Raw genomic sequence first — 13549 nt, forward strand, 5'->3', positions numbered from 1 at the left:
GGCCGGAGCCAATCCATAGGAATCGCGTGAACTCTCACACAGTCACACTCCTTTTCCCCTCTTCCCCAGAACCACTTTTATCTGTCAGTCTCCCGACCTAACCTCCCTCCCGGGGCAAATGCAAGTTAAAATTTTGCAATCTCGCCCTCTGATTTATTCGGAATTCCATACTCCCCCTCGTCATGCTCTTTTTGACGTGTAAAAGGCGCACGTTAGCATTTTAACCTCTTCCCACCTAACGTACTACCACACGGGTTTCTCTCATGTACTTCGAAAAAGACCTTAGCCCGGTCTCCCCCTGTCTTATCCTTGTGATCATGACCACGCCGTGGGGCCTCGGATTCCCTACGTTCCACCTCACACCAATTTCCTACATCCACTCAGCCGTCCCATTGGCCAGATTTAAAGTATCCCATTAACTTTTGCCTCCTCTCCGGCCACCACAATCATTACTCTCATTTTCTTCCTCTTCACAAAGCAACCGAAAATTTAATTTAGTTTCTAAAAGATATGCCTCCCACTCCCAGTGGGGACTCTATGCCACTTTATTCTAACATAGGGTAAATAAAAATCACGATATAAAATGAATATTATTTTCCCCATTATTAATCACTCTGATGCCCCCCTCCCGAATGATGACAACAGTAATGACCCATATTGATTGCAGAGCCATAATTATGCGTATTAAAATACATTTACTTTTCGGAAAGTTACTCTCCACCAACTCCTCTTAATTCCTCTCATTCTCAACCCCAAACGAATTAACTAGAAGCTAAAAACCAACTCCATCATCATAATAGCCCTCCTGGCCCCTGGACTGGAGTACTGCTCTTGTTCTGGGAGCAACTTATTATCCGCAATTCCCTCTCCAAGTCCCATGCCCATTATTCACTGCCAGGCTTACTGCTTAAGAAAAGGAGAGGACTCCCTCTATTTAATCCTCTCATATTTAATTTATACACACAAACACACACACATATATATATAATATTATATGAGCTCCTGCCTGTGAGAATGACGTCTCCTGACCTCATATGGCAGGTATGTCGTCATCTGCCATCAAAAATTTTCTTTTAAAGATTATTTTGGAGATGGAGACCTGCAGACTATTGATAATGAAGGAATCTCTAGCTGTCACGTTATTGTATTATAAATTATTATTACTGTTATTTATACCAAGAACATCACGCAATGGATGTTGCTTCTATGTTGGGAATCCAGTGGGCTGGGCTTGGAGCTAGCCTGCCTGGGTTGCTTAAGGACCACAAACTAAACTAGGTGAGTTAGACCAACTACTAGATCTTACGAGATGTAGTTGGGAGTTGGAGGACCACTCTACAAGACCTACATATTTATACTATATTCATTGGGGATACGGGTTAGAAATAGGATTAGAGTAACAATCCACCGTTGCCTTACATCAAACGAAACTAAGAAGCTTCCAGTAAATTGTCAATTTTCTTATATACGTACCATTATTGAATTCCTACTGGAAGTATGTAGGTCAAATTAAATGATCTCATGCCAACAGTTTGGCACATTGAATTGGTAGCCCGAACGGAGCGTCCGCGTTATGCCTATCTGTCCGACCGTTGGAAGTCCTTCTCTGTCTCAGTTTTAGATACTTTGTTGATCCTTATCTTGACCTACATATTGTAATCCTAAGCTATGTCCTCTCAAGAGTGTGCTAGTTTGTATCATTTTTTAAGCTGCTTACGTAATGCAATGAAACCTTGATAGCAACTGTAACCCCACGGAAGACGTGACTATTTTTTATTTTTATTTTTATTTTTATTTTTTATTTTTTAAAGAGTATATGTTAGTTTGCTTCTTTGGGATTAATTAAATAATTGCGTGATTAAGACAGATGGCTTTGGATATAATCCTCCTGAAATATTCCAATTATAGTAATCATATAGGACAAAGTCGAGGGGGCCAACTTGTCATGGAATCAAAAGTAAACGCTGCTACTTGTCTTTGGACAATGTTAGGTGGGCCCGATCTCACAAGTTACAAGTACTATTGCTTGTTTCAATTTAATGAAAGCCGGATACTTTAATAAATTTATAATCTTAATTTAATAATTATAATAGCGAGTTTTTACATTCGGTACGCTTTGCTGAATAAATTACACGTTTTTTTTTCCTTTCCTTAAGATTTTTCTCTTTTAGTTATAATTATAATTTAATTATAAAATATATTATTTAATATTAAACTATTTAAATTTGATTAGACTTTAATTTAAATATGATTATCTATCCCTATATGTTACTAAATTAAATTTAAATTGATTTTAAACTAACGAGAGATATATATATAAATAATAAAAAAAAGTAAATAGATAAAATTTAATTAAACTTTCATAAGTTAATCATAAAAAGACATCAATAACTTTATTATGATATATATTACTTCGAGTTAAGAATATATTTTTTTTTACTTGATAAATTATTAAGATAATATAATTATCAAAAAATAATGTACAAGGTAATATATTTAAAAAGTAATAATTAATTATTCAACCGGTAATATTTTTAAATTTTTTTGTATTTCTATTATATCTTAAGAATTTTAACCGTTAAGTCTTTATTAAATTAATTAATAAATAATTATCTCTACTGTAGGAAAGAAGTGCTCTTTGTAGAATCACTAGTGTGGACCATTGTATCTTAAAAAAATAAATACAAAAAGAATCGACGACGGTGGAACGTAGATAGGTTTCAGTGAGGCTTCTAGTCCTTGGGTTCAGGGCCCAACTTTAGACCTGTCGACCCATCTAGGGCCAAGCCTAGATTCCGACACTATGTAGTCCTGTCTCCCTCGATCCGGCCCATTCTTCTTAACCATTTTCTCTATTCGGAGAGCTCTCACTTGCTCTCACCGACCCCTCGACCTCTCATCACCAGCCTCAAACGCTTCGAGTAAAGACACAGTACTCCACCTTCTTCTTCACTGCATCCTTCAATCTCGCCTTCTCTTGTTCAAACCCGTTTATTACTATATGGATTGATCCCCCTCGGTAACGTCACATTAATTCTTCGACCCCGAACTTCTCGATGTCCTTCTGAGTACTTGATAAGGTTACGCGATAGGCCAGATAAGTTCGACGTAGGATAATTCCATGTCTGAAGGTATAAACTTGAGATATAAACTTGGAAGTGGTCTTCAATTCATGTTTGAAGAAGTTGTTCATGAATATTTTACAAGAACCTATGACTTAACTTAACTTGAGTATGCATGTTTTAGATTTAGATGAATTTGAATTGGTATTAGGATACATTTGTACTATATATATATATATATATAGAGAGAGAGAGAGAAAGAGAGATAGTACAAATATATACTCAGATTCTTGTGATTTTAGAAAGGTTATTACATTTCACTTAGTAATCATTCTAAAATATTAGGTCTTATTTGATTTGAGGCTAAACTTTGAACTTGATTAGTTAGTCACATTTTTTAGTTTTGGTTTTTTTTAGAATAAGCTTAATTAGATACGAAAAAGATTTAAAAAAATTGATTATTGACCGGTTTAGAATGAGTCCCTAAACTCAAAGCAAATAAAACCTTAAAATTTTGCAAGTCTGGGCAGAAAATCGTTAGATTTTGAGTTAAGGCCAAGATCTAGTATTACCTAACAATGCTTCCATCTATCATAGTTAATTGAACTGTCAGATGATTGGATAACCCTATTCTTTAGCTCTTTAATTAGCTAGGTTTATTGATCCTCGGTATGTTTCATGGCCTCTTTTGCCTATTTTAGCTTTGGCTAAGAATTCCTCTAAGGTTAGATGCTCTAGATTTTGAGACTCTAATTTAATATTCTCTGCCAATTATAGAGTGTTGATATTGACTTGCCATCTAGCAAAACCCCCTAGCCAGTCTATATTATTAGAAAAAGGTTTGGACGGTTGTTAGTTACCCCATCGATATGAAGTACCAATTGACTCAGTAGATATTAACTCAAGTTTTTATATATTAAATCACAAGAGTTAAGTGTGTTCTTCATCTTATCTTTATCAGCTCATGAGTTGTATTTTATTTACCCAACCACTCCTGAGAAAGACATGGTTCTTAGTCAAAGATCTTTTCGGAATCATCAATAAAGAAAATTAATCTTTGTAAGATTGAAGTGAATGAAACAAAATTACACAAGAAATTAAAAGAGATTAATCAAATATCCTATATAGGACAAGCTTTTGGAATTAAGCCTCCATTTTTCTCAGCCATTCTCTGTGGAAGAACTGCTGCCTAGCCAAAGCTCTCACTTGCTTGAGATAGACCTCAGAACTTACCAGCTCTTGCTCCAGTGCTCCAGTGAGCGCATCCATGGCGTCGTCGATGGCGAGCTCCGCCGCCTTTTCGTCCAACCAATACCTCGACCTCTCATCACCAGCCTCAAACGCTCCCAGTTCATCCATGGGCAGTAAAGACTTAGATTTATGAACACACACCCAGCTCGAGAGCACATCACAATACTCCACCTTCTGCTTCGCAGCACGCTTCAATCTCGCCTTCTCTTGTTCGAGCTCCTTTATCATCGAACCTATGGATTTTTCCCTGTCACGTAAAAAGGCTGCCTGAGCCGATAACTTCTCCAACTCCTCCTGTACTTGAGCTCGGTAGCAAACCTCATCGTAGTGCAGTCTCATAACCAATCGATCCACAGCCTCCCTTTTGGATGGAAGTGAAGGACTAGTGTAACTTGGAGATATAATATTCGTAAGGTAGGGGGGGCAAAGCCTAAAATTCCTGACAAGGTTACGTGCAAGGTCAGATAGGTTAGACCTAGGATACTGCCATGTCTCAAGGTAGGGCAATCTAGTGAAGCCCGAAGGGTCGACCCAGGGGTGGTCAGGAAGGATTTGGAGATCTCCAGCGGAGGATATATACACAATTGGAGGAGCGAACGGGTACCTTTGGTGCAACCAAATGGTTAGATGGACGCTGGGGATGGCGGAGGATATTGGGAGGAGGCCGCGGGCGTGAAGGAGGTTGACGGTGGTGCCGTCGTCGTGCGTGAAGGCGTCGACGGAGGGGGAGAGGGTAGGGAAGTCGTCGAGGAGAGAGAGGAAGTCTTGCCGGATGAGCCACTTGAGGTTGTGGTGGATGTAGGAGAGGGCCTTTGGGCCGGTCGTCGCGAGGGCGCCGTCGACGAGCCGTATGGAGGTGGATGGCACCATGGATTATTGTATCTCTTCGTGACTGTAGTATTGAGAGAGAGAGAGAGAGAGAGAGTTGTTAGTGATCAATATTGAGGAAGGGGAGATCTACATACTAACCTATAAAACTTGGAGACCAAGGTATAGGGAGTCATGCAAGAAATGAAAGACTAATCTTATTGTATTAATCTTCAAATGGAGTAATATAATCCAAATGGTTGAAGACTTCGTTATGGACTTAGAACTAGTGGCTATCACTTTCGAAGAAAGTTTATGGATATTATTATCTTACACGTTAACTAAATGAAATAGTATACTGGTAGAAGGTATTGCCATTATAATTCAATGTATGTACTTGGTATATGTCCAACTTAATTAAGGGTTGAAGACTTTGAGATATAAGAATTGGGAATTAAGTAGCTAGAAAGTTTCAGGAAGCGAAGGACCTATGACCTTGCCTTGGGAATTACCTCGAAATTTAATTCCACAGAGACTTTAACAATTAAAAAGAAGATAAACTAATATATATCTATGTTTGATCTATTGACTTGAGCGAGAACGTCGGCTAGATAGACAAGGTGCTTGCAGCACTGAACTCGTTAGCTTGTGGCTTTTGTTTTCTTTCTCGGTCAAGATTTTGTTTAACTTTTTTTTTTGTATTTAATTGAGAAGTATGGGATTTAAGAAAACCAGGAAAGCAACCTTATTCCTTAAATTTTATTAAAAAAACTTATTCTATAAATTTTGTCATTTATTTATTTACATATATCGAATCAATGTTAAAACATTGCAGTTATATCTCTTTCTTATTTTGACTCGTTGACTTCTATCCATGCTTTGGATGTGATGTTTGAAAAGGCTCCATGGAAATTAATGCTACTTCATGTTGAACTCCACCCCCCTTTTTAATTTTGTAAATCAAGTTTATTCTTCAAACTAGCGAAAGAAATAAGTATGTTTCTAAATTTTCTAAGATAAATAGATTGAACGGTTCCTAATGAAAGTGATTCGCTGTTAAGGTCAGCATTTCTTAGACATCATGGTGTATTGGCGTGGATCATAAATTCTGGTAACCTTATCTGTTTTAGCCTTCAAGATTCCAATTTAATCATATCTAAGAAAAATTGAATTGTGGTCATTTTTCGTCGTTTAGTCTCTGATCAATGATCAACCCATCCTTCTGGTGGATGCTTCCAGGAAAAAAAAATCATCATCCAACAAGAACTTTTAAGCCCAAAGGTAGAAATGTCTCTCTTTCTTCAGGCCTCCTCTGTCCAAACATGCCACAGCAAAAGTAGGATTGAATGTGAAAGATGGTCCATCTTGACTTGGTTCATGTTCTTAGATCAGGGATCCCAGCTTATGCATTTGTGTGATTCTGATCACTCACATTGCAACAAAAGAGAGGAAATAAAATTGAGAGCTATCTTTTCAGTAAATAGTGGAACTGCAGAATGATCAAGTAGAAGTAAAGAAACTTTATTCTTAATTTCATAGGAAAAGATGCATACAACACTAGAATTGTTCTCACGTAAAGCATCAAGCTCACTACAGAATGCATAAAAGCTTAAGAGGTCTCTAAATACTCAGGTGGTTAAAAACACATCCAGAAACTAAAACTGAAAACAGCAGATGATAAATTTTAGTCTGAATTGCCACCATCAACCCCAAATTTCCTTCCACCCTTCCAAGAAAATAGTGGACACGTCACTAGAAATACTTTGATACATCAGCTTCACTCTTTTCCATCCGCGGCTCGAAGCGAGCCCAACTGAACAGGTGCTTGTGTCTGCACCACTTTGGATGTGCCGTAAATGGATAAATCAACTCCCTGAGCTTTCTCCTTCTCAATTTGTTCCTTGATCCAGAAGTATGTGAACCTCAGGCCATCCTACAACAAAAAAAAATGGTTTAACAATCAGTTAACCATGGACTCAGGCAGATAATTTTAAAAAGTCTGAAGCATTGGATAAAAGAAGATCCTGCAAATACCCTCAGTCTCATTGTTGGGGCCCAACCAAGCTTCTCTTTAATTAGAGTGTTGTCAGAATTACGGCCACGGACACCCTCTGGACCAGGAATGTGATGGATAGGTAGCTTCTTGTCCTCAAAGCTGAGAATTATTTCAGCCATTTCATTCATGCTAACCATTTCATCACTTCCAATATTTACTGGCTCTCGGAAATCAGACTTTGTCAATCTAGTAGAAGAAACAGAAAATACTTAGTGGAAAAAGGTCCAACGTGGTTAGATTAAATCTGAAAAACCTAGGAATTTCTCTCTGCCAGCCTTCAGATGAAACTTTGCATTCCACTAGTAAATAGTAAAATATCTACAAATAGAACTGGAATTGCATCTTGATCATGAAGAAATCAATAGTCACATAGGAACTCTATCAAACTTTGCCCTATAAATGCTGTCTCGCTAGCCATAAAATTATATTAAACAGTCATCACATAAAGGGAAATATTTTCACATCCTATCATTCAGTTCCATTAATCAACCAGATAGCACTCCTCTGTATATAAAGAATATCAAACTCTTTTTCAGATTCCAGGGAAAACTAACTTTTTATTTTCTGGAACTTCTTCATGGGATTAAAGATTCACTTTAAACAGGACTATGCAGAACACTGTTTTGCATCAAGAACAGCTAACGTGGAACAAAACAGATGTAAAGTCTCGTAGAATTTTTGTTCAGCCTAAAAACAGCATCCCAGGTAATTTTCCATCTAACTGAAACACCCTGAGCTAAGTATACCTGGATTATCTGGCCTGAAGAGCCACAGTTTCTTCTTACTTTATGTCAAAAGCGTAATAATGTGCTCTAAGCAGACATGATACTAATCATATTACCTCAAGACGCCTTCCACACACTCGTCAATGAAAGTAAAGGATCGAGTCTGCAGCCCATCTCCCCACATCTCAAATTTATCTATAGAAGTTAGAACCTTTCTACAGAAAGCAGCAGGTGCCTTCTCCCTCCCACCTATAATGCAAGTGCAGAAAATCCAAGTTAATATGGAACCTAAAGTGTTTGTTGACAAATGTATAAATATCAGCTAATGTACTTACCTTTCCATGTTCCAAAAGGGCCATAAATGTTATGGAAGCGCCCAACTCGACACTCAATGCCAAAGTCCTTGGTGTAGTGCTTGCATAGTTCCTCTGTTGCGAGCTTCTCCAAGCCATAAGCATCTTGAGGCTACATGAGTAATAGCACCAGTTGATGTAAATTAGTAAGTATTGTTACATTGGAAGGTCAATTAAATATAGCACAGAGATCAACAAACCTCAGCAGGCCAAGCATCAGATTCCTTCAAGCTCACGTTAGTCTCCAATTGCTTGAATTCAGGGTAGATGCAGGCACTGGAGGCATAGAAGAACCTGCACAAAGCAACCGCTGACTGTTCAGAATTAAGTGCAAGCAAGAAAAGGAGCACAAAAAAGCTAATGTAGTATATATATCTTCAGAAGCAGCCTAAAAGCGCATGATGAAATAAGAACCAAGTAAGATCGATGCATATACATACTGCAACACAGAAAAGAGTTATCTGTGTTTGGATGTCCTCAAATGCATTGATAATTCAGTACTTCCAGCAAATTGGAGCAACGACAATTAAAACAACGAAAAAAAGAAGTGAAACTAAAAATTTCTTACTACACATTTGGGTAGTTCCAAAATTTTGAAAAAGCATAAAATTAAATAGCTATGATTGCTACGAAAAGAATTATTTTCTATGACAAAGATATAAGAGTAAGAATTAGCACATCTTATCATTTAGTTATTTAATACCTACAGATGTAAAGGTACCTAGTTTTCTTTTCTCTTTTTTTTTTTTTAATCTTAAGAAAACTGCTTCGGTGACAGTTAATATTAAATTTAAAGATGATTTCTACCTTTCTGGTTTGACTCACTAGTCACTGCAGTAACATACTAGTGCATTGAGTAGATACATTGCATTATTTTCCTGGTGGGATTTCACAAATATGATGCCGTATGTAAGCTCATCAACGTAAGATTGATATAAAAACAGGGTTACTGCAATGAATATTTGAAGGCTTTTATACGGTAGAAAGAAAGTTCAACTTAAATTTGAAACAACTTGGACTGTAGAGAACAAGGGATACATATAGATGTCAGCGACTAAGCAAGTATGATAACAGTTAAGAAACTACAGACCTTTTCACGCCATTTATCCTTGCAGCTTCGAGCATATTGAAACTGATCATAGTGTTGTTGTACATAATAACAGAATGATTGGACTGAATAAAGCCCATTCCTCCCATATCAGCAGCAAGATTGAAGACATGGTCCACGCCAGTGGTGACCTTCAAGCAGTTGTCCATTACCCTCAAATCAACAAGGTGGAATTCATGGCAGAACATATCTTCAGTCATATGCTCATTCTTCTTCCAGTCTGAGGCGATAACATAATGACCCTCGCTCTTCAAACGCCTCGCGATATGGGAGGCAATGAATCCGCCAGCTCCAGTTATTGAGATCCGTAAATTCTCGGAAGGCCAGTACGGTTCCCTCTCCAGCTCTGCATAGGTGTACTCACCATAGATGGTTCCATCTTTTCCACTGCTCCCCATTCTGCAATATTCATGAACATGTTATGGTCTGTACTTCTAATATTAGCACACAATTTGACATGACCATCTCAATAGAACCGATAAAGTATATGAACCACGAATAATGTATTATGAGCAAATTGAAGTGGCAAATAAAATGGCACAGATCTATATCAAAGTACATAAACTCATGCTTCAAGAACAGAATGAAGAAAACAAATGCACTGCCATTGTGATAAATTATGTGCCAAATATCTAATTCATTATCTGCCACCCAACTTATATTAAATATTTAAAATAGCACCAAACATGAACCTATTCCAACTCCACCATAAAAGGCACAACAGTGATGGTTTTTTTGTAAGTATTCATCACTGAACACGTATAAATTTACAGCAGCAAATTTTTAGTTCCTGTGAGCAGTACACCGCGAGCTAATCCACAAACCAAGAGTAAACGAGTAAACCATAGCAAGAAATGATAACTAAGCAAAAGGTACCACCATTGTTAGCAAATTAGCACGACTAATGGAACTCATTGGGCCAAGACAATCGGAGGATAAAAGTCAATGAAAAGGAAAACACTAAACATGATCTACAACTGTATTCCATCTAAATTTGAGAATAGCTTTCTGGAAACCTTCTTCACCATCAAAATTTACTTTGATTTATCCTCAGCAAAATAATTTATGCCCAACAGAGCATTTCTCGGAGAAATTTTATATTAGAACACCATCCAATCAAATCATCTGTTGCTCAAACTTGACAATAGCCCTCATAGCTTAAATCAGTTCTCAGGAACCAAATCAATAATGCATTAGGAGTTATGGAAGCAGCTAGAGTTGCAAACTGTGAGCAAATCAGCAGTTTCTATAACCAAAGGTAGACTCGTAAGATGGCGGGTCGTCACAACAGAAGTCGTAAAGCAAAGCACAAGGGAGGCAGCGACGAAATAAAGATAAAGAGACAAAAATGACTCCTTTCAATAATATCATCAAAAAGAAGAAACCAGAAGGGACATCCCATAAAGAGATCCAAAGAGCTTAATATCCGCCTAACAAAATGATTCCTTTTTTTGAGGACTGATAAATTCTATTACGACACGAAAAAAAGAAGAAGAAGCAGACAACTAAATCTAAAGCCAACAACGTACTCCAAGAGAGAATCCAAAAATAACCACCTCAAATTCTGGAACCAAGAAAGTTGCCAAATGAAACGATCCCTCATTGCCATTCTACAAGACCTACCCAGGCTTCATAATCCGAGGTAGTACAACTAGGAAAAAAATATACAAAAAGCTAAAAAGAAAAGGTCAACTTCCACATATGAAGATTGTGAAACCAAAACAAAATCTCTTACAAAAAGCGGACAAAGATTCAGAAAAAAAAAAAAAGAGCTCCAATCTTTCTCGGGCTCATTGAAACCTTACCTTGGATGCTGCAAGACCCAAGTCACCGAAACGAGCAGGAAGCGAAGTCCGCGACGAGATCTCGGTACCCAACTGGGTCTCCTCGCCTTTCCATTAAATAGACACGACAAAGCTTATTATATATTAAAAAAAATCAAGATATTTTTACAGTGAAGCCCTCCAGTTTCGGGATATTTACTTTTAAATACGGTGCAATTGGTAAAATTCGCGGGACCCGTCGCGATATGTAGCTCTCAATCCAACAGCCTTAATTTATTGTCGATCCAAGTCGTCCGCCAAAATTTGACGGCCAGGATATGGCCACGAATCGTAGTCGGCCCATTTCTCGAGGTAATCCTCTCTCTATCTGTGTACTTTCTTATTAGTAATTTTTTTTATCAAATTAAACGTGAATTAAGTGCGCATCTCTTTCGGCGTACGATGTACCAAAACAAAAGGAGCGGTTTATGATCAGAAGTACTGAGATCCGACGGTGAGAAATACAGCATTAGCACGGGGGTTTGGATTTTGTACCAGACTCACAGGGTGAATAGGGTACCTTGTCTTTGGATTCTCTGCGACGTATGACCATTGGATTTTTAGTGCGACCGTACACATTTGGATTGTTTACGTCGTCCTTTTACCAATGCAATAATAGAACCCATCTCGATAGGGATTCCCGGAAATGCCACTGGAATTTCCAACCCTTTTTTGGGATTGGAGCTCAAAATTGACTTAAAATTTTGATTTCTTAGCTGGTTAATGAAATTTGGGGATGATTGGATCGTGTTTGAATGTGGATTAATAGATTTGCTAAATTAGAATGAAAGGAGGAAAAAGAAATCAAAATTAAGAATCATCTTAATTAATAGTCCACCATGTGCATACCAAGGAGTTGATAATATGATACTGTGGCAATTTTTGTTTTAAAAAAAATATAAAAAACCACCAGCTTAATCTGATCTGGAGATATTGGTATTTTATTTCCATATATGAAGCTATCATTGAGGTGACAAGAGTGTGGAAGATACATGGCAACGTGTATTATTTGTAGTGGAGGAATGCTACTAATGATTGAGGAGGTTGTTACTTATTAGCCTCCATAATTTGATGTCAATGTCTTGTTTGGTGCAACGTTCGTACTACCAAGATTTCAAATCTCTAATAATGTTTAGTTTTTCCCGTTTTATATTATTTAAATCACAAATTAAGTGGGTGTCACAATCGCATTGTAACTAGAACCATTACTTATCGGACCAATTATAGTGGGCTTAAGCCTGAGCCGAGTCGACAATTTATCATGTTAAAATCTAACCTCATTATAGAGAGAGAGAGAGATCGAATCTCATAATTTAAATTAAGGCACAGACAGTGGACAAAAAATCGTTGACCCAACCTGCAAAAGAATAGGTCGGACAAGTACCCATGTTTAGCTCTAAGTTTAATTTGCTTAATTGCATTATTTTGATAGTAATATAATAGGCCTTTACTGATCTAATATGGGATTTTGTCTCGGGCTTTTGAGGCCCAAAATATATTGGCCCATTGGGCTTTTCTTTCCAAAGCCCGTCCAGTATCGGAAACCTTACGAATAAAATGAGTCAGTAACCATGCAATAATGAGTTGAACATGTGTTTTGGATCATTGAAAGGTCGTTCAAACATTTTCATCATGTTTCGGTTAGTATAAATGTCATAAATGTCGTCTTTTGAAGTGCTTAATCATAAGGTTTAGAACTAGAACTATATGAGAAAAATCTCTTAGAAATTTGAATAATTATACTTTGCACTCGGAACATTCGTTCGATCAGACGCTTGGCTTTTATACATCCAAGCTAGGAAGGTTGAGTTATGATCTAACTTAAAATAGTTTTTTTTAATCTTTTACTTTACACATATAAACCCTAGAACCTAGATAGGTCATGGATTAATATGAAAAGATTATTTCTTGGAGCCTTTACGGAGATTTATTAAAGCATTCTTAGTGACAAGAGAATATTAGAGAAATTGGATTAATTCGAAACCTCGTATCATTGTTTCTACTTCGTTAGAGCAAGTTAATGTCTCGAAGGTCACTGAGAGGCAGTACAATCAATCTCGAGAGTTATTAATCAATTACCAAAAGTAATTCATCGCAGATTTTAGCAAGCAAATACTCTTCGTGTTTTTTCATGTAAAAATCTTATAATTGATGTTTGCCATCTTTCCTTTCTATTATATTTCTAGTTATTTGTATATTGAGGTAGGCATGCATTCATCTCCTATATATATATATATTTATTTATATTATACCAATGTATCATCGATCGTTTCTGTCAGCGGTATACAACTAAGTGTTTCCAAATTCCAACTACCGAGATTAAATAAATGTTAGGTGTGGGGCGTTTGAATCGTTAATTACTTC

General features: G+C 37.1%; 2 protein-coding genes across 4 annotated transcripts; both read right to left on the reverse strand.

Moving 5' to 3' along the window:
* Positions 1-4103: 4103 nt before the first annotated feature.
* On the reverse strand, positions 4104-5334 carry LOC140783931 (protein ELC). The gene has a single exon (XM_073131077.1). It carries the CDS (start codon positions 5181-5183, stop codon positions 4206-4208), a length of 978 nt encoding a protein of 325 aa, XP_072987178.1. The 5' UTR covers positions 5184-5334; the 3' UTR covers positions 4104-4205.
* A 1283-nt stretch (positions 5335-6617) lies between these two features.
* Positions 6618-11301, reverse strand: LOC140783913 (GDP-mannose 3,5-epimerase 1-like). 3 transcript variants are annotated; one of them, XM_073131048.1, is made up of 7 exons: positions 11168-11301; positions 9345-9761; positions 8455-8548; positions 8237-8366; positions 8018-8150; positions 7155-7362; positions 6618-7053 (listed from the first exon to the last, which is right to left on the reverse strand). In XM_073131048.1, the coding sequence occupies exons 2-7, from the start codon at positions 9758-9760 to the stop codon at positions 6898-6900; spliced, it is 1137 nt and encodes a 378-aa protein (XP_072987149.1). In that variant the 5' UTR covers position 9761; positions 11168-11301; the 3' UTR covers positions 6618-6897. The 3 variants fall into 3 exon arrangements, with proteins under 3 accessions (XP_072987149.1, XP_072987165.1, XP_072987157.1); XM_073131064.1 differs by lacking the exon at positions 11168-11301 and adding an exon at positions 10401-10660; XM_073131056.1 differs by lacking the exon at positions 11168-11301 and adding an exon at positions 10379-10660.
* Between the last annotated feature and the right edge of the window lie 2248 nt (positions 11302-13549).

Source organism: Typha latifolia, chromosome 1 (genome assembly GCF_019914945.1).
Source record: "Typha latifolia isolate L0001 chromosome 1, TyphaL0001v2, whole genome shotgun sequence".
Taxonomy (NCBI): Eukaryota; Viridiplantae; Streptophyta; class Magnoliopsida; order Poales; family Typhaceae; genus Typha; species Typha latifolia.

Excerpts from the sequence above, each read along its gene's own strand:
- LOC140783931 (XM_073131077.1), bottom strand. The coding sequence starts at position 5,183 with ATGGTGCCATCCACCTCCATACGGCTCGTCGACGGCGCCCTCGCGACG.
- LOC140783913 (XM_073131048.1), bottom strand. The coding sequence starts at position 9,760 with ATGGGGAGCAGTGGAAAAGATGGAACCATCTATGGTGAGTACACCTAT. Across the intron at positions 8,549-9,344 it reads AGGATAAATGGCGTGAAAAG|GTTCTTCTATGCCTCCAGTG; the intron begins GTCTGTAGTTTC and ends TGCTTTGTGCAG. Across the intron at positions 7,054-7,154 it reads CCCCAACAATGAGACTGAGG|GATGGCCTGAGGTTCACATA; the intron begins GTATTTGCAGGA and ends TTTTTGTTGTAG.